The sequence below is a fragment of the Mauremys reevesii genome, linkage group 9, assembly GCF_016161935.1.
Source record: "Mauremys reevesii isolate NIE-2019 linkage group 9, ASM1616193v1, whole genome shotgun sequence".
Classification (NCBI taxonomy): Eukaryota; Metazoa; Chordata; order Testudines; family Geoemydidae; genus Mauremys; species Mauremys reevesii.
The window spans coordinates 100,495,777-100,522,962 of record NC_052631.1 but is presented as its reverse complement, the minus strand read 5'-3'; the positions used below and the strand labels follow the sequence as shown (position 1 = coordinate 100,522,962).

Sequence of the window (27,186 nt, the reverse complement as noted above, 5' to 3'; positions counted from 1 at the left end):
AATGCTAAATATTTGTCTTATCAGTTCACCCTTTTTGCCTCAATAATTTGTACATTTGAGGATGTTGAAAAGAAAAGGCCATTTCTTCTTTGAGACTTCAGGGGTCGGTGCATCCCGGCACTGTCCATCAGAGATTTTCAGTAGCAGTGTCTGTCGAGGCCACGTGTGCACAGTAGTTGTCGCAGTGCTGTTGGCGCCTTGACCAGCGTGTGCACAACTCAACCCCCTCAGTTCTTTCTCAACCATCCTTGCCTGAGACAGAGCTTGGTAGCTGTGTCAGAAGACAACCCAGGAAAAATAATTAGCTAGTTACAATTCCTTTGTGATAGTTAGGTTTTCGTAGGTTACTAGTTTAGATATGTCACATCTTTTTGTTCTCCTCTAAAAAAAACCCCAAACTTTCGTTTATTCCGTTTTAAAAATGACCTCAGCGAGGGGCATTAAAAACATGCCTGGTTCACCAGGTTTCAAAGCTCTTCCTTGTGCAAGGACACTATGCCGATTTCTGACGGCCACTCAGTCTGCGTCCATTGCTTAGGTGAGTCGCACATACCACGGAAGTGCACTCCCTGCAGCAACCTCAAAGCTAAAGCCAGATGCGATAGAGATCTCTGCCTGAAACTTATCCTCATGGAGAAATCCCTTCAGTCAACTTCTGACCCCAACCAGCAGACCCCCTCAACCGGGGAGACTCTGGGCACATCGTCTTTGGAAACAAGTACTCACTCCTCCAAGAAAACAAGGAGAGACACATCGTCCCAGCAGAGAGAACTGTTGAAAAGAAAACGGTCTCCTGCAAGGTCGCTATCTCGGTGCTGGCCATGCCAAGAGTGAATACCTTCGGTGCACCAGGAACCTCCGGCACCGCCCGCACCGGGGCATCTGCTGGGAAAGTTAGGAAGTCGAGATGCAAACACAAGCCAAACTCCTCCTCTATAGCATGGACAATGCTGGTGAAGACCACAGCACCACAGCCTTCTCCGGTGCTGATGCCCCCACCACCAATGCCTCCAACAGCATCGGAAATGATGGAAAGATCCACATCAGCACCCCCGGTATTGACCAAGGCACCCCATAAACAATCAGCACTGATCCCAGTTACTGCACAGGGGGAGTAACCTTCCCTTCTGAAGATACTGAAAGACCATCTAATAACCTCCCTCTTTGCCTAAACCTCATGGACAACATATCTGAGAATCAGCCACTGGGCTTGCGTTTCTTCACTCATTTTTCCTTCCAGAGACTCCAAGCACAGGAAAGCAAAAGTAATATTTCTTATGAACTGGTACTTCCTGCCCATTTAACAAGCCGCTTAAAAGCCAAATAGCAATTGAGGGCACGCTTTAAACGTTACTAATATAGTTGAAATAATTTTAAACATTAATAGCTGCACTTTTGAACCCTACAGATAATCTACATAATTACCTTGCATGGTTGGTAATATCAATACAGTAACAGAGAATATCCTCTTCCACTGTGCTTAAATAACAGTATTGCAGGAAGCATGTGAGCTCTCCTTGAGTGCAAAACTATCCAATTCAGTTTTGATACTTCCCATATACTTAACTGTATATTAATGATATGTTCTTAGCCCTAGGCCACAGAGCACAATAAACTAAATACAACATAAATATAGATGTTAAAACCACCACAACTTGGTGAAATAAATACAATTTTTTAAGACACACCCCGTGAAAACACAGGCTCAACCCTTCTCCCAGGCTCTATTACACCTGTGCAGTTCCACCCATCACACAATATACAACCATAGAGCAATGGTTAGAAATACATTATTGGCGTGAGCTCCGAAGGAGCCTTTCCTTCACCTCCTTTGTTCTGTTTTGTGGCCTACCAGGAAAACTGGCCCCAGCCCATGTTATCAAAGCAGGAGTGTGGCAGGGCAGCGTGCGCGTTAGCACTACTCCCACGGGACGCATGCACCTGCAGCCCTCTAACGTGCACCTGTCCTGAGTGAACCCCGGAGAGCTACCGGCTGCAGAGCGAATAGCGGTTCTGGGGGTGAGACAGAAGCTTTCGAGCCTCGCGAGCTCGTCTTACCCGCCCTGTCGCTGATACCCTGGCGGGCCGGGCTGCAGCGCCCCTGCCCGTGCACTGGAGCCGGGGGGAGCTGGGAGCGGGTTGGGGCGGGTCACCGGGCAGGAGGCACCCACCGCCCGCTCCCCCGGGCTCCCCCAGCCGCGCTGCTCGGTGCCGCGTGTCCTGCTTTGCTCTGGGGGTCGGGGCGCTGTGGGGCCGGTCCCTGCTCGCTCTGCCCTGCGGAGCCAGCTGCCGCCTTCCCCCCGGGACCCCCCCTTCTCCGCGCGGCTCCTGCCAGCCCCGCTCCGGGGACACGGGCCCCTGCTCCGCAGCGAGCCGGGGACAAAGGACTCGCCGCCCGCAGGGGATGGACAAGGCAGCCGCTGCGCGGGGCAGGGACCAGCCCCGCCGGCCGGGGGAAGGGGGCGGCCCCGCCCGGCTGCGGTGCGGTGACCCCGCCCCCGCCCGTGCCGGGGAGGGGCCGGCGGCGGGCGGCGGCGGAGGCTGCGGGGCGGGCCCCTGCGAGCGGCCGCCGAGCCGAGCCGAGCCGGGCACCATGGCCGAAGTGAGGAAATTCACCAAGCGGCTCAGCAAGCCGGGCACGGCGGCCGAGCTCCGGCAGAGCGTCTCGGAGGCGGTGCGCAGCTCGCTGCTGCTGGTGAGCGCGGGGCGCACGGGCAGGGCGCACGGGCAGGGCGCGCCCAGGGCGCACGGGCAGCGGCCGCCCCGCCTGGCCCGGCGCGGGAAGGGGGCGCCCTGGCGGGCCGGGGGCCCCGGGCCCCGCCCCTGCCCCGTGCCGCGGGGGCTGTGGGGGGAGCCGCTCCCCGCCCCCTGGGCAGCTCCCCCGGGTGGAGTGGGAGTGGGAGGGGAAGGGCCGCGCCCCGCTCGGCCCCGGGGAGGAGCTGGCGCTTCCTGCTGATCCGCTAAGCGAGCCCCGGGCGGGGCTGCCTGGGTTCCCCTGGCCCCGCTACCCGGGCGTGCCCAGGGCTCGCACAGCATAAGTTAGCCTGGGCCAGCCAGAGCCCGGCTCCGCCCGTGGGCACGAGCAGGTCCCTGGTTCGCTGTGCCCAGTGCCCTGTGGGGAAGGCACCACCCTGCGTGGCAATGGGGCTGCAGTGGGAGGCCTGGGCAGAGCCCAGCCTGTGCCACCCGGTCAGCCAAGCAGCTGCAGTCTCTGGAGCCGGGCAGAGCTGGGTGACATGCTGTCGGGACGGGGTGCTGCAGGGTGACTCTCCCCAGAGAGCCCGGGGTTCGAGCCAGCACGGGCATGGAATGACCCGTGTTTCTTCGCCGCCGCCCCCGGCCTGGGCAGGTTTTCTAAAGGTTTGTGTGGCACAGGGGCCAATAGCTCTGCCACGGCCGGCGGGGGCCCACGTTCAGCTCAGCTGAGGGCCCTCCGTCCACTGCCATGTCCCTTCTCTTCCCGCCCTGAGCCCCACCGCTCATGCAGGAGCTGCCAGGCTGGATGAGACCAGTGGTCTGGGCCATTGAGCCCAGCATCTCAGCTGTGAGAATGGCTAGATGCTTTAGCGGAACCTCTCGTTAGGCAGAGGTGGGCCAATCTGCCCCCACATTAGGTTTATAGCTTCTAAGGCCAGAAGGGACGGCTGTGATCTTCTAGTCTTGGCCAGAGGAGTGCCCTGGAATCATTCCTATCTGATCTAGAGCAGATCTTTTAGAAAAACAGCTGGCATCTATCCACCCACCCACCATGCACTCACACCCGTCTCCTCCTCCCCACCATCCATCCATCCACTGCTGCACCGCTGTCTCACTGCACTTCCCCTCCCTGGTGTTGGCCACGCTCCGACTGGGAGCTGTGTGGGGCAGAGCCTTGTGCAGCGGGGCCCCCACTTCCTGATGGGGGCCCTGGACACTATCTCAGTACACCCAGACATCAATGAGAGGCCACCTCCTCCTGCCCCGCCGGGCACGCATTGTCCGTGGCGCTGGGTCTGTGGGGGTGTCAGGGAGCCTGCCCTGCTCAGCGCAGGGCTGTTTGTGTCCTGCTGTCCACGGTGACTCCTGGGTGGTTGTTGCAGGGCCAGGTGTGAGTTGAGGTGGTTTCTTCCATGGGATGAAGGCTGCTGTGAGGGAGCTGGTTAGGGGTGTTGCCCATTGGAAACAATGGACTGTGTGTGTTTGTACTTCCAGAGCCACAGGTAGAACCCAGGAATCCCAGCTCCCAACGCTTCCACCAGCCCTAACCCATTACACCCACTCCCCTCCCTGAGCTGGGGACAGAACCCAGGAGTTCTGGCTTCTAGCCTCCCACCCCAGCCCTAACCCATTACACCCGCTCCCCTCCGTGAGCTGGGGACAGACCCTGACTCCCACCCACTCTAAACCACTGCACCCCATGCCCCTCCCAGAACTGGGATAGAACCCAGGCGTCCTGACTCCCAACCCCCTGCTCTAACCCACTACACCCCTGTCCTCTCCAGGAGCCCTTACATGCTCAAGCTCCCTCTCGGACCTGGTTTGCAGCCCCCCTGCTCTGCTGGCCTCTGTGGAGCAGCCCCAGCTAACGCCCAGTGGCCTGTTAGTCTGTGTGAGGGTCACAGGAATCGGCACCGTTGTGACCTATTCTCCTCACGGTTATGGATTGTTATTTCTATGGTGGGAGCTCCAAGCCGTCCCGGCCTCCTTGTGCTGGGCACTGAGCAAACGTTGCACAGAGGCGGTCCCTGCCCCAGCCAGCTCACCGCCTAGGATCGACAACACACAGCAGTGGTACAGAGAGAGGGAGGGGCTAGCAGCAGAGAAGGATGCCCTGGTATAAGCGGGGAGTCCCAGAGGTCTCTGTAGTCACAGAAGATCAAGCGTCAAGTGGTGCCACTTATTCCTTTTAAGTTTTAGAAAATAACCAGAGGAATATTGTGTTCCTCTTAGACAGCCTGTACTCTAGCCCTGGGGAGCAGGGTGTCCCTGCCAGCCCCGTACTCTGGATATCTCTGTTGTATTCACTTTTTAGTGTGCGTGCAATGTGTCTCAGGTGGCATGTCACCAGGATCCATCGCCTAACTTGGTCCGCTGGGTGGATCATTAGCTTCCCTGCCCTGGGCCGGCTACTGAAAGGGAGCGTGTCATGAACTCTGTACCCTACTGAGTGTGTAGGCTACGGACTGAACGTTAACAGCAGGGCTGTGGGTGCTCCAGCATTTGACGTTAGGGTCAGATCAAAGCTTCTCTGGGCCGTAATTTGATTTGCTGCCCTGTTCCTCTTTGAATTATGTTAGGAGACAATTACGTGTGACCTTGAACTTGATAGAACGTTAGTCGAGCCTACGTACAACAATACAAGTACAGTTTGTGCAGGCACGTCTCAGTACAGATTATTTCTACGAATCCTAACCTGACAGACATCTGTGGAATAAATGAAGAATTTTAGACAAATCTTTTAAAAACAAAGCGGCCAAGATTCAGAGCTCTGAATTTAACAATATCTCCCCAGACTCCGAGATTTTAAGGCCAGAAGGAAGCATTATAATAATGTAGCCGAACGCGGGCCAGAGAATTTCACCCAGCAATTCCAGCATCATGTTGAATCTGGGTTTCTCAGCAGGCTCCCGTTCGTTTTGCTCACTGTTTTCAAGTCAGATGTACAAATGTTTTATTAAAGCTGATGGAACTTTTCTCATTAAAATTGTGATTATCTCCGTGGATAGTCTGCTAGGTACCTGACAGCCCAGTGAAGACACAGTCCCTGCACTCGGGGACTTACCAGCAAAACAGACAATGGATGAGAGAGGAGAAGAGAAAAAACCCAAGTCCCTGAGCCAGTAATGATGTTCAGCACCCATCTGGCATGTTCTTTGTTTGCATCCCCACCCCCTTGGCTCGCACGCACATACACGCTCTCCCTGGGCTCACCTCTCTCTCTCTCTTTCACACACACGTGCCCCAGAGCCCATTAGTGCATCTTCGGAATTGGTTTGCGTGTTCACAGCCAAGTGTTGGGGGCGCAGAGAGTTCATTTCCACAGGGCTGGGACCTGCTGTCTCTGCAGAGAGCCCAGCTCCTGACAGCTGAGCAGCCGGGATAAACACAGCCAAGGCTGGACGTTGGGTCTCCTGTAGGGAGCACGTTGCTCTAACACTAGGTCAGAACCAGAGTCCCAGGCTGAACTTGGGACAGTCCCATAAACTGAAGCCACCTTCACCCTGGGACTCGGCACTTGGTCACGCGAGGGAAGAGACTCGCCTAGTTGGGAGGGGAGATCGCCCATGCTGCCCATAGCCATCAGGAGGAGGAAGAGAGGCAGAGAGCAGAACCTGGCCGGGAGCAGGGGCGAGGGGAAAGCCTGAAGGGCCTTGGGGTGAGGAGGTGCTGAGAGGGCAGGGGAATCGTCTCACGGACGGGAACCATAACATCTCCCGTGCGTGCTGATGACCCGGCCTCGTGTACAAGCAAAGCACAATGTGGAGCTGCTTGGCTCATGCTGTGCCTGTTGGGAATGGTGTGAACGCACTTACCTGGCCTCCTCCAGCACTACCCGTGTGAACAACTTTCCGAGGAGATTCTCATCACGGGCTCAGAGTGGCGGGTTCTGCATTTGGACTCCGGCACCAGCGACAGTTCATTTTAGCACAGCGAGCCTGAGGGACTGGGACAGCTCGCAGGCCCTGTAAAAGGCACCAGTCCTGAGAGCTGCTATCTTGGAGCACAGAGTAGGTACAGCATGGGCCGGGGCAGTGCCTGCTTCCCCGCACAGCCCTCCAACCGTGCCTAGCTCGGCAAACCTGGGGCTGATCTGGCACCTCAGTGACTATAATCCTAGGCCTGTCTGAGGCCGTCAGCCAGGGAGATGCCAACTGGCCTGAGACCTCACTGTCACACAAACCTTTTTGGATGCTCTGAACCAGGCCAGATTCAGGCTAGTGACCGTGGAGTGTAAAGATCCATCCAGTGCCGTGCAGTTATAATGCAGGAAGTGAGGTTTAGCCAGTCAGAGCTCTCAGCTGAGTTCAATACTCCCACCCAGCACAGAACAGCCGAAGGGATGCCTCTTCCACCAGCTGCTGGGAGAATTTCTGTTTGTGAGCCCTGGAGTAATCCAGTCTCCGAATCACTGCCCTCCCTCACTGGTCTAAGCAGCTGTGACCGTCTTCAGCTCAGTCTTCGCACTTAACCACTGTATGGGTCCATAAAGGACAGTCATACACAGGGAGTTGGCCCATTGTCCACCGACGCTGACGGGAGTCTTTCCAGTGAGCAGTGATCAGGCCCCAGAATAGAAAATACACAGTGCCTTAGAGTTAAATTTATCCTCCTGGAGGAGCTAACTGCGTGGGTACACCAGGGAGAGCCTAATTTGCCTCCAGCACTTGGGGAAGGTTTCTTTGTCACATAGCTTCTGCAAATAGGCTTAAAGGCAAACATCTTACTGAGGGTTACAGAGCACCTGGCGCTGGCCGCTGTCGGAAGACAGGATATTGGGAAGTGGATCTGACCCCGTAACGGCCCAGTGTGGCCGTTCTTATGTACAGAGCTTTTAGCAGCAGGAGAACGGTCTAGTTTTATTGCGGAATAACACTGCTCAAAAGACGACATAACTCCAACTTGACAGGGACTGCTGAGAAATACCCCTGTGTAGGCTAATCTCCATGTGTGTCTCATGTTGTGTAGTGTGTTGGTTAAACAGCACCCGTAGTGTTCTTGCATTGGTGGATTTTAAGGTGGTATTGTTTCTATTTTCACTTCTAGTGAAGCCTAGCTAGTAGGGGGAGAGTTGGAATGAGTGTTGTTCCTTTTGTTGTGTGTGTGAAGCAGGGTGAAATCCTGCCTTAGCGAAGTCAATGGACATTGTGTCATTGCCTTCAGTGGGGTTGGGCTTTCACCCCAGGCCTGTGAAAGGGAGGAGCTGAATACTGCACTAGCCACCATTGGGTGTAATTCCAGCTTCCTCCCCCAGCTCCTGCTCCTCCAGTCCTGGGCTCTCACCAGCGCAGTGTGGGAGCAGTTCTGGACTGGGAGAGGCAGGTGGGGGATTTTGCCCTTTTGACTAGGCACTAGGATAAGGCCACCAAAGTTATTTCTACTTGTGCTGTGAAATGGGCTGTAATCCCCATCTCTAGAGGCGAAAGGGCTGCCCACAACACAGCCTGGGACGTTCATAATCTTGGTGGCTAGGATAGGACAGAACAGAACTCTCAGTCCACGTCATTTCACCTCCTCGAACCCTTAGCCAGCATATGGAAGCTGCTTCTCCCCTTCCATAACTCTGGCTTCTCTGTGTCTCTCACACCACACAGCAGAGGAAAACAGCCATCAGGGAGGGGTGAGAAAAAGAGTCTGGGGGAACCCCCCCCCCCCCAAGGCAAGCTGGAATCGTTAAGAACAAAACCCAAAGAGCCCTGACTACTCTGGGCAGTGCAGCCATACGGGAACCCTCATTCTTTCTGCAGGCGTGAGGTTTTTCACACAGCTGTAGGGTGCGATTGAATCAGTTACAGCCTTTAACATTCCCTGGGTTTGCCCGTCTGTAAATGAGTGGCTGGATCACTTCTGAACAAGGTCACTCTTTTCATGCTCTTGCTGTGTTTAGTTTGTGGTCGGGCTGTGGTGTAAATGGCATGCGATGGCAGACCGTGCTGCCTAGGGAACAGCTAAGCTAAAGTGCTCAGTGGTTCAAACCCCTCTTAACCGAATGTTTGGTCGCGAAATAAATCTTGGGGTCCCAGACAGTAACATGTCGCCATCTGGGCTGCAGCGTCACACCCAGGGTGTAAAGTGAGAACACCGGGCGGGGAGGCATTGCGCAAGCCGAGCCAGGACACAGGGGCAAGGGGAAGCCTTGGTCTCATGCAGGCAAGGATTGTTCTGGCTGAGCTTATCTGTCCTACAAGTGCTAGTATCATAGTATCTAGGGTCTCTCTTCCCCTCTGTGCTCAGGATGGGGCGTCCCCCAGCCAACAGGGAAGGAGAGACTGTTCTGGCCCAGCCCGGCTCGGTGCTGTGAAGAATTGCACACAGGGAAACCTGCAGACAGCCGTGGGAGCACAGGGTAGAATTTGGGTACTTCTGCTGTAGGAGTTATTGGGAGACGTGGATCAGGCTTGCCAAGCATGGTCTGCAGACAGGTTCTTGCTGACCGTGGCAGTGGCCTCTGTGTGCATCTGCTCCCCGCTTTGGAGCACATGAGTCTTGGCTTCACCACGGGAATATTGCTGGCCATGGCAAAAAGCCTCCCACTTAGTTTAATAATGTAAAAGTCCCCAGTGGGAATAGGATCCAAAATGCTGCACCTGGTGGCATAGGCAGCAAAGGGACAGAGCTCTGCCTGAGGAAAGCACATCAGCTACCCCAGGTAATCTCCTCTTTGTGAAAGTGAGACCATCGTGATTTCAGCACCACACCATAAAGTTCATGGATCTTATTCCCCTTGCGAACACTAGTGTATTCTAAAGGAGCAGGGCCTCTGCCATAACGTCAGTGCAGGGATGGGAGAGTAGATTTAATGGCTTCCAAAGGTGCTGTCCCGTGTAGGGGGGAGAAGTAAAATATATCATCAGGAAAGCAGGAATTTGGGCAAATATAGACAAACTGTTTCCCTGACAGTGTTGCCAAAAATAGTCATCTGGTGGCAATTTTAACTCTGACAGTGTTACTCCTACTTTTCTTTACATCGTTCTGTCACGGAATGAATTGAAGATCCAGTCAGTACGTCACCTTAAGGATTTATAAAATAAGTCGTGGGTGTAATACAGCATCTTAGCTGAAAACCAGCAGCTTCACCAACACATTCAGAAAGATCAGCTAGCCTCATCCTCAGTCTACGGTGCAATGCATTACCTGAGCACACCTGTGTGGTCATGCACACGTGTGTCTGCACCCCCACGCGTTTGTGAAAATCTCTGCTGGCAGAGGGCTGCGTGGGTTTTTGCCAGATTAAATAATGCATCTGCTCTCTCAGGTGCTATGTAGATGCCGGAGATGTGCTCCTTGGCCCCTCGCTATTAGGGAACTGGCAGGAAGCCAAAGGAAGGTCATTTTCATTTGATCCAGTCTGGGCTCGGTTTGTACATGGGGCTCAGTTTCCAACAGAAACAAAGTAAGAGACAAAAACGGCCCATTACGGTGGTGGTAGAGAGGCTTTGACTAGAGGCAAAAAAGATTTTATTTTTTCTTTGTGCGTCTCTTTCAGTTTAATCTGTATGATTGGCTGCAGGATTTACACTCATTAGACAGTACACGAGAGAGCCTCTCTGCAAAGAAAACAACCTTCCAACAGCATAAACCCTTGTTGTAATAACCTAACCCCCTGTGAACGCCGACAGTGCCGGCTGTGTGCTAGGCTGGTACAGACAGATGAGCGGACGTGGGGTCTGCACTGAAGGATTTACGGTCTGAGCAGTAACTACACAGGTATAATATTGACAGCAAACAGCTGCATTACAAAGGGTGAAATCCTGGGCCCATTGAAATCAATGGGAGTTTTGCCTGCCATGTCAGCGTGGCCAGGATTTCACCCACCCTCTACACATCAAAATAACTAGGGCCACATTTTGCCACCTTTACTCACTCTGAGTAACACCTTGCTCCCGGGGTGGTCCCATTGACCTCCATGGGGTGACTCGCAGGGTAAGGCCGCTCAGAGACTCGGAGTCAGGAAAGCACCGAAGCACATGCTGAAAGTTAATCACATGCTTTCCTGGTTCAGGGCCACGGTGAGTTAGGGTATTGGAGAACAGCTCAACGTTAGTCACGTGCCGTTTTGTGCTATCAGGCGATTTACACAACACAGATGGGTAGTTTTGCTCTGGCCTCCTGGTCCAGTCTGAGCAGCATGGGGCAGAAGGGGTGTAGGAGCACTGCCGAGGTACGAGCGAGCGCTGCTAACATCACATCCCCCTAGTGCCGTTCAGCGTGGGTCCCACCTAGAAACAGCAAAACACCTCCCCCCACCCCACCTCCGAAATCCGCCAATTGGCAAAACCCCTGGCTACCACCACCACCTTCCCTGGCCTCCTGCTGCCCCCTCACAGCTCTGCCCTGTGTGTGGGATCGAGGCCCCTCTCTGCTACTGCAAGAGGTTCCACCCCCAGGCCGCCGAGGCGGGCAGTAGGCTGGTGGGTGGCCGTGATGGTGCAGGATTCGGTGAATGGACCCTGGGTGGTGGTTTTTGGAAGCTGGGGCCGGTTCTCCAAAGGTGCTAAATCTTATCCCTCACTATCACCGTTTTCGACTTGCCCCCGGGAGCTGAGAACCTGACGGTCCTGGCTGAGAAGAGATCTCGCCCCAGCGAGCCCAGAGGGCCTTTCTTCTCTCTGCTGGCTGCATTCACCTGCTGAGTTTTGGGAGGGCGCAAGCCCGCCCACCTCTGAAGGCCCCTCCCCCAGCCTAAGGGGAGGAGCTACCAAACCTGAGGTTCAAGCAACTATGGAGAACAACTAATGAGAAAACAGGGTCAGAAATGAGGATACAGGTTCAAAATCAGGGATCCAGAAGGGGACACCAAGCAGAGAACCCCAGGCAGTGCCCGCTGCGGCCTTTTGGTTAACAGCTGAACATACTGCTGCTGACTGATTGCGCTACAGCGAAGAGAAATGGTCGAGGCGTACAGCCTGAGAAACGTCCCCAGGTGGGCTTGAACCACCGGCCTTTCAGTTAATAGCAGAGTGTGCGGCCCAGTCGTGCCACAGAGACACCTAAAGGCACCTACCGTCCCTATTTACTAGGCAGGCATGTTAGGCAGCTTAGCCCTGGCTGCGTTCACGTGAGCAAGCAGAGCACTGAGCCTGACCTGAGTGTCTCACCACAGCTTCTTAGAGAGAAGGATTCGGGTCGGCTGCGGTTCTCTTGCACCTAGGGACAGGAGGGAGGAGGGCATGGGCCCTTCCCACCCCTGCACTTACATGTCCCATCATGTTTTGCCAGCCAGGATGAGATTTCAGCGTTGTTTTGAATGGCTGAAGGCTCTAGAACCCCGATCCCGGCAGTGGGTGCACACCGGTGAATTGCTACCGAGGGGGTCTGAACAGACTGTTACTGTTAGTAAAAGGAAGAGGCTAGAGGGCTGACTCTTCTCCTTGGTTCTGGCTAGCGCTGGTGACTGTACCATGCACTGATGAGAAATTCTGTTCCGGATTGGAAGCGCCCAATAGCCAGGGAGGCGCTTGGATATGGGGTGTTGGTCCAGCCCATGGTAGAAAGTGGGGCCATTGGTAGAGTCCCCCCAAAGATCGAGACCCCACGTGCTCAGTTCTAATATAAGTCGTGGTGGCTTTTTCGGTGTTTCCTTTAAAGCCTAACATGCTGCTTTATTATCTCTAACAGGGTTGCAAAATGATCTCATCATTATTATTATTATTGGCAAATGTCTTGGCAAAATGGTGAAAATCTTTTAAAATCTCTGTGGTTGGGCAGTGCAATCCCGTCCGATAAATCATTTGGACAGCGACCAGCTTTCAGGTGCAAGTGTTTTCAGATCCCTGGTTAATCCGTCTCCTTTGCTCCCATTCTCTCCAGAGCACAGGAGCAAACTCACACACCTTCCTGTGTCCTGCTGCCTTTCCAGAAATGCTGGGAATTCTCTGTTTCCCTGCAGCTGCCTCTGTCCATGGCCGATCTGGCTTCGTTCTTTCATTACCTTAAAGATTCCAATCAATGCTCTCCCTTCCTGGTCCCAGGGTCCTTGCTCACAGCTCAGTCTGCTCTGCCCAGCACTCCCCTGGCTCCTGCTGTTTCTCTAATAGTGTCTAGTCTGTTCTTGCCGGCCCTTTTCTCACCCTCATTGACTCCTCTCCTGATGCCATGTGAAATAGCTTTGTCTCTGGCCCTATTAATTTCCTGCTGATCTAGCGATGATTCAATATCAGAGCTCTGGGGGCTTCTCGGGGGAGCAACTGCAGAGGGGAAAAGATTCTCTCTCTTCCAGGGCAGCTGTTGCACAGAGCTTAGTGCCCCAGCTCTCTCATTCTCTCCTGTTCTCCCAACATACCCAGGCTCCAGCTGCTTCTGGCACCTCTCCCTCAGCCTCCATGCAGCCAGCCCCAGGCTGCGCCAGCAGGTCCTGCCCACAAACCGTGGTGCTCTGCTCCTGAACAAAGGAAACACAAGCAAAGCCCAAGTGAGAGTAAATCCTTGATGTGCTGTGGCCACCACCTCGGGCAGGAGCAAACAGCTGCTGGGCCCCCATGTGATTTTCAGCGCGTCTGAGCCGAGTGGCTTGAGCACTCGGGGGTGGGGGGCAAAGGCCCCCGTTGGCTTTCCTGGGAACTGGAGAGGGCCCCGCCCTGGGTGCGAGGAGGAGTGCTCAGCTGGTTTGTTCAGAAGGGCTGAATTCCCTGGAGAAGGTTGTGATCAGCTGAACAATGAGGTGTCTGTGGAGGGATGGTTTAAAATGGAAGTGATTTACTAGTGACCAGTCCTCCACTCCCTGCTATCTCAGTAATCGCCTACCCCGGGCAAAGCGGGCGCAAGCTGCTGCAACATGCACAGCTACTCATGTCGTTTGGGACAGAGATGGGGATTAAATAGCAGCAGAACCAGCCCAGGGGAAGGCCATTTGCTCTCCAGCTGCAGACAGGGTTTTCTTAGCTCAGCCAGAACAGCCGTGGACTCATGCCCGTCTGTGTGGAACTGACTTCATTCGTTTCCAGAAAGGCTCTCTCCCTTTGGCCCGAGCTCCGTCACTGCGTCAGGGGATTGCAAGAGGGGCTCAGAGCAAGCAGGCCCCACGCCTCCTGAGCTCCTGACAAAACCCAGCTTGATCTAATAGTAACGTTAGTAACAGTAAATCTTTTAAATTATGTGTCTTCAGGAACCAAAGTAGCTAACGATTTTCCAGCCCATTAAAACAAATTCCATTGGAGATTTAAGCACCTGATTTGTTGCCACTGAAGTGAATGAGAAAACTCCCTTAAAATCAGCGGCCGCCGCACTGGGCCAGAAGAAATTGGGAAAATGAGAAGTAACGAGCAATGAGAAAAGGTTTTTGCTGCTGCGCACGGAGGCGAGCTGGCTCTGCTGGACAGACATGACTAAGACATCTGGGAGAGCCGGCCATGGAAGTTAATGAGAATCTAGATTTTAAAAATGGTGATCTGTGTTTAAAAAAGAGCAGGTAAAATGTAGTGACCGTAACAGAGCATTACCAGAAGCAAATACAGAATAAAACAGTGTAAACTCCCCTATATTGTAACAGGACTTTCCTTTTTCGCTGTCCCGCACAAGCATCAGTCCTCGCGGCACCCAGATGGAGGAGGGAAGTATTATTATCTCCTCTTAACAGCTGAAGAAACAGAGAGACCAAAGGTCAAACCCTGTTTGCCCATCTCTTCGATTGTCTCCGGGGAGCTGCTCTGGAGAGTAAGATGGTCATGCCTAGGCCCCAGCTCGGAGCTAAGCGCTGTGCAGACGCAGCGCAGGGGGCGGTCGGTGCCCGAGAGCTCACAGACAGATAACGCGGGAGAGGCCTTGGGAGGACGAGAGACTCGCAGAGCAAGCGGAGGCGAGCAGAAGAGCTGCAGTTGCCGGTGGTGCGTGATTCGTAGGGATCAGAGCAGGTTTGACCCAGACAGGTTCGGCGCTAGATTGTGACTGGGCTCTACACCTACGTGGGAACTCTCTCCCCACCCCAGGGCAGGTCCCTGGCCCCAGGGGCTGCTGTGCAGGGGGAGGCAGGTGCAGCGGGTGGGCGGGGAGCGGGAGGCAGTGAGTGGGGCCTTGGCTCCACCCTGCTCTGCTCTGCTCCGTGCATCTCCATTGGCTCCACAGAGCTGGGTCCAGCTGTGATTCCACGGGGGAGAACGTGGCCGTTGCGCATTCCTGATAAGCAGAGATTGTGTAAACTGGGGAATTGTCTGGACCTGGAATAAGCCGGCAGCAGGAGCATCCCCATTAGCACTTATTGTAACACAAGCCCTGGCATCCTGCTTGCAAAACCTTTTCTTCATGCCTGCCATGAGGAGGGCATTGACGCCGGACGGGAACACATGCCTGGCCGATCCGCATTGCTGACAATACACAGCGGGGTGGGATATTTGCCATTCACGCTCCAGTTCTGGGCTGCTGTTTTGTTTGGATTTTTTACTTCTCGTGAGCTCTGCGATTTGTTTTGAATGAAAACGTGCACTTCCAGTTGTCTCAGAGGGGCGAGGCACAGCGGAGGGGAGGGACGGGGTAACAGAAGAGAGGATATAGGGTTAGGCGGAGGAAGAGGCAGATGATAAAGAGCCCAAAGAGGAGAGGAGGGGGGGAGGCAGGAGCTGCAGACGGATCGGAGAGACCAGATGGAGACCAGAACAAGGCGGTGGGGTGGGGGGAACCAAACACCGAGCCAGGCTCTCGGGTCAAGAAACTGCAGTTATTTGTGCTTCTCTGTATTTCCCACGCGTCTACATTCAGGGGACGAGGACGGATTGTCCCTTACATTAGGGGCCTGTAACAGGATTCGCTCACCGCTGTGGCACCTCCTCGTAGCTGGGTCTGTGGATCACCATTCATCCAGACCAGCACCTCCTTCCGTTGCTCACTGGCTCTACATCCCTCTCGCTCTCCGGGACCCAGCCCTCCAGCCAGCTCACTGCAGATTTCCCCTTCTGGGGGAGCCAAGTGCCACCGGCAATCTACCCCTGTGCCGTCTCAGGTAGTCTTCAGCAATTCCCGCTCTGCGCTACTGTCACAGTGGCTGGTAGGGGAACCCAGGCCTGCCCTCTGCTCTGGGTTCCAGCCCCGGGACCCTGTCAGCAGCCATCACCACTCACTTCTCTTTCCTTGGGCTTCCTCCCACTCACATGCCTGTGCCCAGAGGTGAAAGCAGGCTCACTCCCGGCAGCCTCTTTCTGCTCTCAATTTCCAGGCTTTCTACACGTCCACCTGCTCCTGCCCCACCCGGCTTCATCTTCAGTTAGTGCTTATGGGTCAGGCCTGACTCTGCTCCATGTCCAGTCATTAAGGTTCATGACCCTTTCGGAGCCACTTTAACTCCACTAGTGCTGGTGTGGGGTGAATACCCCATCACAGGGCCCGACCCAGCTCCTATTAACAACAATAGTGGGTAATGGAGGCCTGGGTTCCCTGCACAATCCTGCCTCGTTTACTGCCCATGCTGTGCACCTCCTCCTGCATTGCAATGCATTTGCTTGAAGGGTGAACGGACACCGCACACTCGGTCGTTTTCTGACCGAGTGCTTCATTTGGCAGCTTGAATGTTTTTGGTGTCGTTTGTTTGGACCGGAACTTCGTGAACGCTTTTCGCAATCCAGCCCCTGAAGGGTTGTTTGCATGTGCCTGCAGTAGGAACAGAAAAGAAAGAAACGTTGTTGCAACTAGTATTCAGTCTGCACCTGAATTAATTTGGCCCGCAGACCAGGCTGGGCAAGCCCAGGAGCAGCTGGCATGAGCAGCTTCCTGTGAAATCTTCACTTCTGTGAAACCTTACTTTTGTGCTGCAGTTTCATGGATGTTAAGCATGTTGTTAAGGCGACCCGTGTGTGTGTGTTTCCTGGCTTCTGCCACAGGCTTGTGTATAACCTTGGGAAGTCACTTAACCACGCGATGCTTCAGTTTGCACAGCTGCCAGGTAGATCTCTATCATTTCACCTACCTCCCAGGGGCATTCAGCTAGTTTGGAGAGCTTCCGGGCCCTTTGGCCAAGCTTCTGAACAGCTCCTTGATGGAGAAATGGTTTTTTTCTGTTAGCAAGCAGAGGGTTGATGTGTCATTGATCGTTTTATGATGTCTGGAGCCCAGGTGCTTTGGAGCTGAACGCTAAATGTAAATTCCAAACCACATCAATACATGATGAGGCATCATCAATGTCTGTAAAGCTCTTTGGCTCCTGAGATGGAAGGAGCTTTCCGAAGTGCAAAGTAGCAGTGCTGTTGTTGCTGATGATTTCCCTGACACAGCACAGTACAAAAACAGATTGAAAAATCAGCCCTGACAGAGATCCAGGTGTCCAGTGGAAACACCAAGTCTTTTGCCAATTTTTAATCTTGGCCTCACTATTTCCAGAGGAGAAAATCAAAACAGTGTTTTGTTTACATTCCTCTGAACTCGAAATAGCTGTGACTCCATTCACGTCTGTGGAGATGCACTGAACTTCACCAGCTCAGGGGCTGACTCTCTGTCTTTGACGTATACAAGCAGGAAAGCCACGTTTGGCCTAGCTTAGGGTCAGATTCTACCCTGGGATGTGCACTATTGATTCCCGTGGGAGCCCGACGTGTCCCACAGCAGAAGATGCCATAGCAATTGGGGCCTAATGGTCATTATAATGTGTGATGCAGCAGTGTCCGGTGACTCTGCTTGGGACCAGGAGTGCATTGTGCTGAGTGCAGCGCACACACGTAGGTAGGCGTGGGAGAACAAGTGGGTGTGATAAAGAAGAGAGTGAGGGTAACAGGAGTAAGATCATGTGGCTGCGTTGCTGAGCTGTTGGACAGCTAGAGGTACCGTATCCTCTCGGATACACATTTAAAACCGAGACCTTTTCTGTGCCAGGGATTTTCCACGATTCCAGCGCTGGGTGGCAGGCACCAGTGTAGTGATGCTGATTCGAGCTTAACCTCGGCCTGGTTCTCCATTCCTCTTGTGCGGTCATTGTCACTGGTGCAAAGTGGGTGTTGAGCACGGCGGCGTTTTAACTCACTTTGCCTTGCTCGCAGCGTTACCAGTTCTCACCATTTTATCTTGAGTGTCTCGTTACTTGTTGTTGTTTTTTCTTAAAGCCCCAGCTCCTGGAGTCAAGTGATTGGGTGAGACTCTCTGCATTCATTCGAAAAAAAAGTGAGGTTCCAGCCTTCCTGGTTGTGGAAGAGAGCCCCCAAACCAGAAGGGAAATGAAAAGAACCCCACACTCGTTATTTTTAAATCTCACGACTTTAAGCCAGTCTCAGGATGTTGTGATTTTTGAATTCCTGGGGTTAGCCCCACTTCTGGTGTAAACAGCCACACAAGGTGCAAGGCAACGGAGAGTCTGGCTCCTAGCGTAGACGGGCAAAGAGGTTATTTACAGGGGAGGCACTTAGCCCTGCTTGGAACTAGAGTAAATACACTGATAACGCTCCAGGCTGCACTGGGCAGTTACCCAGCGGCTGTAACCAGAACGGATCCCCAGTGTAGACAAGGCCTGACTGAACTGGATCTGCTCCTCAGCCTCACCCCCATTGGCTGGTTGGTTTTTTTGAAGGCATCCTGGCAGAAGCGGGTTTTGAGGAGAGTCCTAGGACTGGCCCTTCGTGCCACCCCCTTCTGCCGTTCTGATGGATTTGCTGCTTCTGTGTAGAGCTCTGTTTCTGAAATTAACGAGAGAGAGCAGTTTGATGGTGAATGACCAAGGCTTCCGCTTGCTCCAGGGCTTTCTGTGTCAGCTCTGTGCTGCTCCTGTGCCCTGGGAAGGAGAAAGTGACTCTCTGACAGCCCTTTTGTGCCATGAGGGCAGCATACAGGGGGCTGGATCAGCCTCTCGGGGTCTGTCTATACTACAGTTAAAAAACCCACATCTGGCCTGTGCCAGCTGACTCAGGGCTCAGGCTAAGGGCTGTTTAAATGCAGTGCAGATGTTCTAGCCCAGCCTGAACATCTGCACTGCTATTAAACAGCCCCCTAGCCCGAGTCAGCTGGCACGGGCCAGCTGCAGTTGTATTTACACTGCAACTAGACCCTTTCCCACCACCCTTCGAGTGTGATGCTCCCAGCAGCATCTGTGCAGACAGAAAAGGGGGTGGGGAATGTTTTTAGGCCTTTAGAAGATGCCCCTGAAAAGAAATATTGTGAATGGCTGGTCTGAGATGGCCACAAGGAGAGCAAGAGTTATCTCCTGTGTTGCAGATTCAGTATTACCAGCCCCGAACATGCAGAAATCATGTCAGGCCCCCAAAACATGCATGGGCTTTTTTAAAAAAAAAAATTCTCCATTTGGGTTCTTATTTGGTTCTTGAGTCCTTAGGTCACACTCTGGTTACATCGTCTGCAAACGTGAGGGCTAGAAACTTACTTTTTTAACTGAAAACAGAGATCCCCACATTCTAGGGGGGTGGTAGTGTTGCCACTCTCGTTACCGTTGAGACTAGCTTACGGTTTAACAGCTGATTTTTAAGTGCTCCAATATCCACATGTTTAAACAGATTTTCTTGAAAATTGCTCTGGCTCATGGGGATCCAGGACAGTGTTAGTGATCAAAGTTGAGGTCATTCAAGCGAGCGATTCCTGACATACAGCCCTCCTAAAAAACCATGCGGCTTCAACATTTAAGAGTTGTTACAACTTTCTGTGCACAAGCCTTGGGCTCAAACTATGGCTCTGATCCTCCCCAAACTGATTTCATGTGGCTGCTTGGGATTGATCTCAGCTAGTGTCTGGCCCCCTCTGGGGAAGCAGTATTTTTAAACATTAATCCACATGAGGAGAGATTACCAAGACTGGGACTTTTCAGCTTGAAAAAGAGACGCTGAGGAGGGATACGATAGAGGTCTATAAAATCATGACTGGTGTGGGGAAAGTAAATAAGGAAGTGCTATTTACTCCTTCTCATAACACAAGAACTAGGGGTCACCCAATGAAATTAATGGGCAGCAGGTTTAAAACAAACAAAAGGAAGTATTTCTTCACACAATGCACAGTCAACCCGTGGAACTCCTTGCCAGAGGATGTTGTAAAGGCCAAGACTATAACAGGATTCAAAAAAGAACTAGATAAGTTCTTGGAGGATAGGTCCATCAGTGGCTATTAGCCAGGATGGGCAGGGATGGTGTCCTTAGCCTCTGTTTGTCAGAAGCTGGGAGTGAGAGACAGGGGATGGATCACTTGATGATTCCCTGTTCTGTTCATTCCCTCTGGGGCACCTGGCACTGGCCACTGTCAGAAGACAGGCTAGGGGGCTGGATGGACTCAGTATGGCCGTTCTTGTGGGGCAAAAGTTGGATCTAAAATGTGGCTCAACCCAAATTGACAAGCCAGGAAAAATCACTTCCCCATGTGCAGTGGCCCAGGGAGTCTGTTGCAAGCCAGCGTACGTGCAGGCAGCCTGTGGTCACAAGCAGCGGGTGGTTCCAGGTGACATACTGTGGCTCTTAACCCTGGGGGGCTCTGCCATCCACAGACTCCCCTGGAGCAGGGCGAATGCCCAGCAAGCTGTCCGGTTTTGACTGCTCTGTATCACTGGAGCAATGCAAAGCTGTTGGCGTTGGGGGAGATCATCAGGTCTACAATGGATGCGACCCCGAGTCCTGCTAGCTGCAGCAGGAATCTCTGACACCCTGAGCACACTCACTGCAGTGAAGAAATGCTTTTAGAAAACGACTCCCAGAAAAAACTGTGGCTTGGCCTTAGCTCCAAGGCCCCACGCCTTAGAAACTGCGGTGCCCGTTTCCTGTGGATGCCGTATCACAGTCTCTGCATGGTTCCTAAAGACAGTGACCTAAACTAACCCTAACCCCACTCCGCAAGCCCTCGCTGTATAATTAGAGAAGTCAGCGCTGTGTTTCAAGAGATGGAAAAGATCCAGGTTCTAGAATCCCCTTTGGGGTGTGGTTCTGAGTGGGGCTTTGTCGGCTGCTTTTCAGTCTGAGTCGGCCGGGGAGTTCCTGCGCCGCTCTGCTCTGGCTCTGCCCGCCTGGGACGTATACGCGGGTGTTACCGGCGTAAAACTTCCTTTGTGAAACAAATGCAACATATGGTCACATGCTGTGGGCACATCCTGTCTGGCATGTGCCTCTCTGCGCATGCTGGAAAAGAGGCAGCCGGATGGCTCAGGCTGGGGTGAATCTGCCCCGACTCCCCACAAACCTGAACTTGTGAAAGGTGTTTTAGGAGTGGGTCCCTGGAGAGGATTTCCAGGTGGACTGTGGTATCAGAGGGCATGATCTACTCCTGTTAGTGAGCGTGTGCCGGCTCTGCTCTCAGCCCCACTGGCAGGAATCACCTGGGCAGGGGCGGGAGGTGCCATGCAGGTATCGTGGCAGGGCAGGACACGGGTGTCCAGTTACAGCTGCTTTTGCACCAGTGATGACCCCGTTGGGGATGGTGCTGCTGCAGATGCCAGAATCTAAGCCTGTATTTTCAAATGGACACTGAGAGTCGTTGTCATTGCTCAGATTCTCCGAAGCTGCCCCCCTCGTCCCAAAGCAGGGACTTTCCATCCTCCTGGAGGCTCCGGCTTGCATTGTCCGACAGGAACCCTTGGAGGAGAACAGGAAAGCTGTTGTGTTTACTCTGCTTCTCATTAAAGTCCAGGCCTGGGCAGAATAACACAGCAGCCTGCAAGCATGGGGTGAGATGGGCTGCATTAGCCAGCTGGTCTCCCGCGGCCCTGGGCACCCAGAAAGTCCCAGCTTAGCCCTGTGCTCCCTGTCGGCTCTGTGTGGCGAAGCAGGCAGGGGAGGGTTACAGGGGGTGACGTGCAGGCAGCAGGGCAGTACAGCCCATCAGGACCCGGCACTGGGTATGGAAGAAGGCAGCGAGTGGTGACAGTCCGGTGTGGGAGAAATGGGCTGGGGAGATGCTGCTACTTGAGCTCCAGCCTGGGGGAGTTTTTGTGTTCAAAGCCTTGGGAGAAATCCTGCAGATGGCAAAGCGGTGCCCAGATCGGATACCACAGTGATGGGCATGGTGTAAGGTCTGGAAGAGAGGGGAATATTCGCCATGTTACTGTGCCCCGCCAAAGGGAGCACTTGATTTGTATGGTGCATGGTAGAGAGAGTCTCCCATGGTGACAGAGGTGAGAGACACTTTCCCAAACTTTAGGCAGCAGAAAGTCCGGTCCCCAGAGCCAAGTTTTGCTGCCTTGTGGACGGGCTGCCAGAGGGATCACAGGTGGCTGCTATGAAAGCAAAATGAACATGTGCCTGAGTTCCAAGCTGTCTGCAGCCCCTTGCACACCCCTCCCCCGCCCCCCTGTAGACCACTCTGCCCAGGACACGTCATCTCTGTAAGGACCCTGGGCGGGGTCCTGGGAGTCTGTGTATAACTACGGGCCCCTAGCTCTGCTCCACTTTGTCCCGATTTGGGGGAGCCTGTGCTCTGGCCTCTCTGCAGGTTTGGGGGGAGATGGGACAGGAGCGAAAAGCAGGGGGTGCACCCACATTTTATAGCTGGCCCCAATGGTCATTGCTTCTGAGGCCCTGCTCTGTACAGCTGTGTGGATGCTTGTTTCACGTCCGTAGGATCCTTTGGTGCCAATAAGTGTTGTTACATGACAATGGGACAAGGTGAGGGAGGGAATATCTGTTATTGGACCAACATCTGCTGGTGAGGGAGACAAGCTTTTGAGCCACACACAGCTCTGCCCCAGGCCTGGGAAAGGAACTCCCAGATCACAGCAAAATGCCAGGTGGAGCAGAGTGTTGAGCGTAAGGGGTTAGCACATATGGTAAGGGACCATTCAAGGTACAGTGGCCGGTTAACACCTCTGTAGTCAGAGGACGAAAAGAGGGGGTTAGTGGGTTACAGATTGTTGTAATAAGCCATAAATGCAGCACCCCTGTTCAGTCCATGAGTAACCAATCTAAGCTCCCAGGCTTGTCTTTTGAAAGTGTTGTGCATGTTTGGGGTTTCCTTTCGGGATGAGGACTGAGAGGTCAGCTATAGAGTGATCACTTTGGGAAAAGTGTGCACCACAGGTGACAAAGTGTTTGTCTTTTATAATTTTCCTGTGCTTCAGGGAGTCCGTTGAAACACCTGGAGCATACAAAGGATGGGGTTATGCCTATTTCAAGTGGATCACTACTTCTGATTCCCAGTTTCCTCTTCTAGAACGTATATAATCCCTTTGTAGGAAGAAAGGCGCGGCCCTCCATGCATTGCATAGATGAATGTGTGTTGCCAGCTTGCATGAGGATTGATGTTTTTCTTTAAGTCCCAGCTCCTGGAGTCAGGAATTATGTAAGAATCTCAGTTTGGTGGTGGTGGGTTTGGTTTTTTGGTAATGAAAGTTTTAGCTCTAATGGCTGCAGTGAAAAGTTTGAAAATGTGACTAGAGTGACGCAAAGATGGCTCAGGAAGCAGAAGGCAAATAAAAAGAACCCAAAACTTAGTACTTTTGTAAAACAAAACAAAAAAAACAACTTCATGATTTTTAATCCAATCCCATGAAGTTTGGGGAGCCTGATTCGTGATTTCTAAGTGTTTGGTGCTGGAGATACTTTTCTTCTGTTATGGTTATTTACTGGTAAAAATGCCTCACTTTTCCATAGTGTACTTGTTTAAAGGTAGATTTCCCCAGTTCTCGATTCAATGTAAACTCTTTCACAAACAAATTGTGTGAACAAAAGCTGAGATGTGATGTCTGTGGTTTTTATATGCTTATGTATCCAGGTTAGTTACTTCTCTCGGAAGTTGTTCCCCTTCTGAAATTAGAGGTTGCAAGTTTCAAAACCAATGTGAGTGTATTACACATGCACACGCCTCTTCTTTTTTGAGCATCACTGACTGGGCCACTGTGGTCAGCCTGTCCAAAATGTTAAATTATATGTTGTCATTTTTAATTTTATATATATATAAATGCACCTTTTTCAACCAGTTCCTCAGCTTAACTTTTGCCTCATGTTTTCTATATTTTTCATCTAGTTGGTCCTTTAGGACCTATTTTAAAATATAGTTTGTACTGGGTTTTATGAGATGCATCCTAGAAATGATTTCATACATAAATCAATGCATTACGGAGTTACAGTAGAGAAAATAGAAAGTGGATATACTGTAAAAAGCTGACCAAGATTTTTGTGAGCAACAGTTGCCTAGCCTGATGCATATTTTTAGATTTGTATGTGATCTGTGTTATTTCCCCTCTTTTGTCCAGTGCACTTGACAGCTGTCACTCTTACTATTCAGATTATTGGTGTCCCTGTTCAGGATGCCGTGTCTCTCTCTCTCTCTCTCTTTTTGGTGTGATGAATGGATGTGTTTAGTTGAGTCTCAGATATTTCTCCATCAAGTCACAGTGAGAAAACATGACATCTCTTGTTCACAGGCTCATCCACAAACAAAAGGTTTTTAGTGCAAGGTTAAATGACAGCGACGAAGCTGCAGTGAAGGTTGACTTTAGCAGGGGAAGGATCATCTACTGAAAAATAATGTCAGTGTTAACGGGTTGGCATTTGTGCATCAAGAAGTGAAAGTCTAATCTAGTCTAGTTCCTACACTGGGGCTGTGGGTTAAATAATGACCAACTTCCGTTCTGGAGCAGGAAATGTGAGCTGATGGTTACTGATGAGTCTTTCACATGCTGTCTAAACAGACTGCGTGAAGTGATTAATGGCAAAGTACAGCTTTTTGGTCTGTGTGTTACTGCTGCAAGCGGATGATGGACAATTACTCTTCTGGGTTGGTTTGTTTTAAATGCGAGCCCCCCGACATGACTAATGATATGAAATAACTTGTTATATTTGTTCCCTTAAGTTACTATTTTGAAAACCCTCAAATCTTTGTGAAACAATCTTTTCTGCAAATTATGTACAATGCGTAACTTTATTCACCATCTGGGGTGATTTGGAAGAAAAGGGATACTGAGAAAGAGGCCATTGGAGTATATTTCGATTAATAAACGTGTTTGTAAGAAATTCAGCAGGTGCAGAAAGGAGGCCATTGGAGAGAGAGTGTTGTACTGGCCTGGAAAGTTTGAAATGGAACTCTCCTGTCCTGTCCTCAATCCCATGAACACCCCAATTGTCATTATAGGGCAGCTCATGAAAGTTGGGCTAGTGGCATTTAAAAAAATACTATTTCCTTTTTAGAAAAAGTGTGCCCAAGACCTCGTTCTGAAACGAAATGTAAAGAATTCCATCGATTTTGCAAATGGATACAGGACAGATCTTTGTCTGACTCCTCGTCCGCCTCCGGAGTCCCTCAGTCTGTCTCCTTGATGCATCAATCATTCACTTACCCGTTCCTTGTGTCCTCTGTGGCTGTTTCCCGTGGCTGTACGCACCCTGGTGCCCAAAAGCTGCATGTTCGGGGGCGCCTGTACGTGGCTCTCGCTGAACAGGGTTTGGGCAGCCGTACAGGTGACGGTAGGTTCCACACAGAGACAAAGCAACAAAGAGTCCTGTGGCACCTTATAGACTAACAGACGTTCTGCAGCATGAGCTTTCGTGGGTGAATACCCACTTCTTCAGATGCAAGACCCACTTCTTCTTGCATCTGAAGAAGTGGGTATTCACCCACGAAAGCTCATGCTGCAGAACGTCTGTTAGTCTATAAGGTGCCACAGGATTCTTTGTTGCTTTTACAGATCCAGACTAACACGGCTACCCCTCTGATACAGAGACAAAGCGGCTTTGCCTTGGGGTTAGTTTCTGAGCTTTCTCACTCTTTGTATCTGCACCCAACCAATGGCAGAGCCTTGTGCCTGCATGGCTGGGCAAAAAGAGTTTGTCTCAATGGAGTAATGCAGCTAAAGGCCCTGTCAAGATGCTGGCTGGCGTGTTTGAAGCCATGTTGTTCCCTAGGAGGCTTCCTAGGCTATATTATGGTGGCCACCATCTTGGACAACACACCGAGGGCCTCCTTGGCTCGGCACAGAGAAGGACCCGGAATGCAACCAGACCACATGGCTTCAGCCGTGCTGGCCTGGATTCAGTGCGGCTCTCAGGAGTGTTAAGCTAACTTGACTGAGAAACACACCCGCTGTCTGTCCAGACACATCCCTGGAGACCATCTCCCTGCTGCCTCCCACGTGTTACCTCTCGCCCCGTGTCTGGAAGCATGATGCTCACACTCCTTCTAGCTGGCCAAAGAAGCTACCCTGGGAGGTACTAATGCAGCATGCCTCTGAGCTGACCTTCCCCTCGCGAGCTCCAGCATGTGGCCTCCGGGTGAAGGTGAGGAGAGACATGTGAACCCAAAGCAGCCCTGTCAACCCTGCTGTAGTAAGGGGACACAGGCCCTTGTCCTTTTCAGCTGAGCTTAAAAGTATCCTCTGTTGGTGCATGTTAGCCAGGAGCAATTTGCTTAGCGTTGTGCAAAAGGACAGTAACCAGAGGCTGCTTCATCATCTCCTACAGAGAAGCTCCAGATTTCTGCCGCTGCCGTAGCCTGGCACTATCCCCATGGGCAGCCCTGATTCCTCACATGGCAAAGGGGTCACTGATGTAGAAAATTGCTGAGCTTTATGGTTTGCTTTGTGTGCCTGGTGGAGGCTCTGGGGTGGGACCAGACCCTCACGAGCTGTACAGAACGAGTGTTGTAACCGGGTTGGGAAATGTTCCTCCATGGAGCAATGTGTGCAAGCTCGTCAGTTTAATGCAGCCCAATGTTGACACCTGCCATGTCTCTGACTGTGACCCCCCCTCTCTCTTTCCGTGAGCCGGTCTTGATTCTCTCTGGAGGGAGATAGTGATTTTGTTGCTGAGGTAGCCAAGCTCCCTTGTGCTCCAATGTCAGCTGACCCCGTAGAGTCGGCTTCTAGTTGTATAATTGCTTAATGCAATGGCTTCTCCTCTACTGTCACGATTCGGTTGGAGCCATCTGCTGATGTAATAGCAAGAGGCTGAATCATTTACATCTGTAGGTGTCTGTGGTTTGCAGTTTAACAGAACTCAGCAAAAAAAACGAAGACTTTTGAAATCTTCTTTCAGGGCTTAAAAAGCTTCATCTCCCGCCCTGTTAGATCTGCAACCTTTGATACGTGCTGGAGAGCAAAGATACATTTGTGATGCCTGTCTTGCCATCCTCCCAGTCTGCAGTTATAATTTGCATCAGGCACATAAAAATACTTCTCTCTAACTGGGTGACAACCTGTCCCCGAGGAATTCAGGTTCTCCTGGCTCATAGCTGTGCTGTGGGCTAACAGTCAAGTTTGTTTACAAAGACTTGACCTGCACCTTTCGGTTTCACTTTGAAGGCGTTGCTCTAACTCATCTTATGGCTTGTGGCAGTTGGGTTGTGTTTTGGTGATAAGTAAAATGAATGTGATGTGACTCTGCCATTAACCCAGCAGAGTTCTTCAGCAATATGGGTTCCTGGGCCAATGAGGGCTGCAGCTGATTGATACAGGGAGGACTAGATGGAGAGTGATTTGATGCCCTTGAAAATGGTGTGGTGCAATCCTTCACTGAAAACATGTCAGCTGACCTCAAACCCTGTGATTCGTGTCTGTTTCATGCATGTGGGTGGGCAGCTTCCATTCAGGCTTTAGGTGATGCTGTTCAGGGATGCTTGAGAGCAAACTAGAAAGCCCTAACCCCCTCTCTGACCTCCCTGCCTGGC

At 52.2% G+C, this 27,186-nt stretch overlaps 1 protein-coding gene across 4 annotated transcripts in view; it reads left to right on the top strand.

Annotated features, from left to right (window-relative positions):
- The first annotated feature begins 2,549 nt into the window (after positions 1 to 2,549).
- The window catches only part of DOCK11 (dedicator of cytokinesis 11), a 114,827-nt gene continuing 90,190 nt past the window's right edge, over positions 2,550 to 27,186 (top strand). For 3 of the 4 annotated variants that reach the window (XM_039488291.1, XM_039488292.1, XM_039488289.1), the window contains exon 1: positions 2,551 to 2,695. In XM_039488291.1, the coding sequence (XP_039344225.1) occupies positions 2,594 to 2,695 (102 nt within the window). In that variant the 5' untranslated portion in view covers positions 2,551 to 2,593. Of the gene's footprint in view, positions 2,696 to 27,186 lie in introns of all 4 variants that reach the window. The other variant, XR_005584630.1, reaches the window with a different exon arrangement.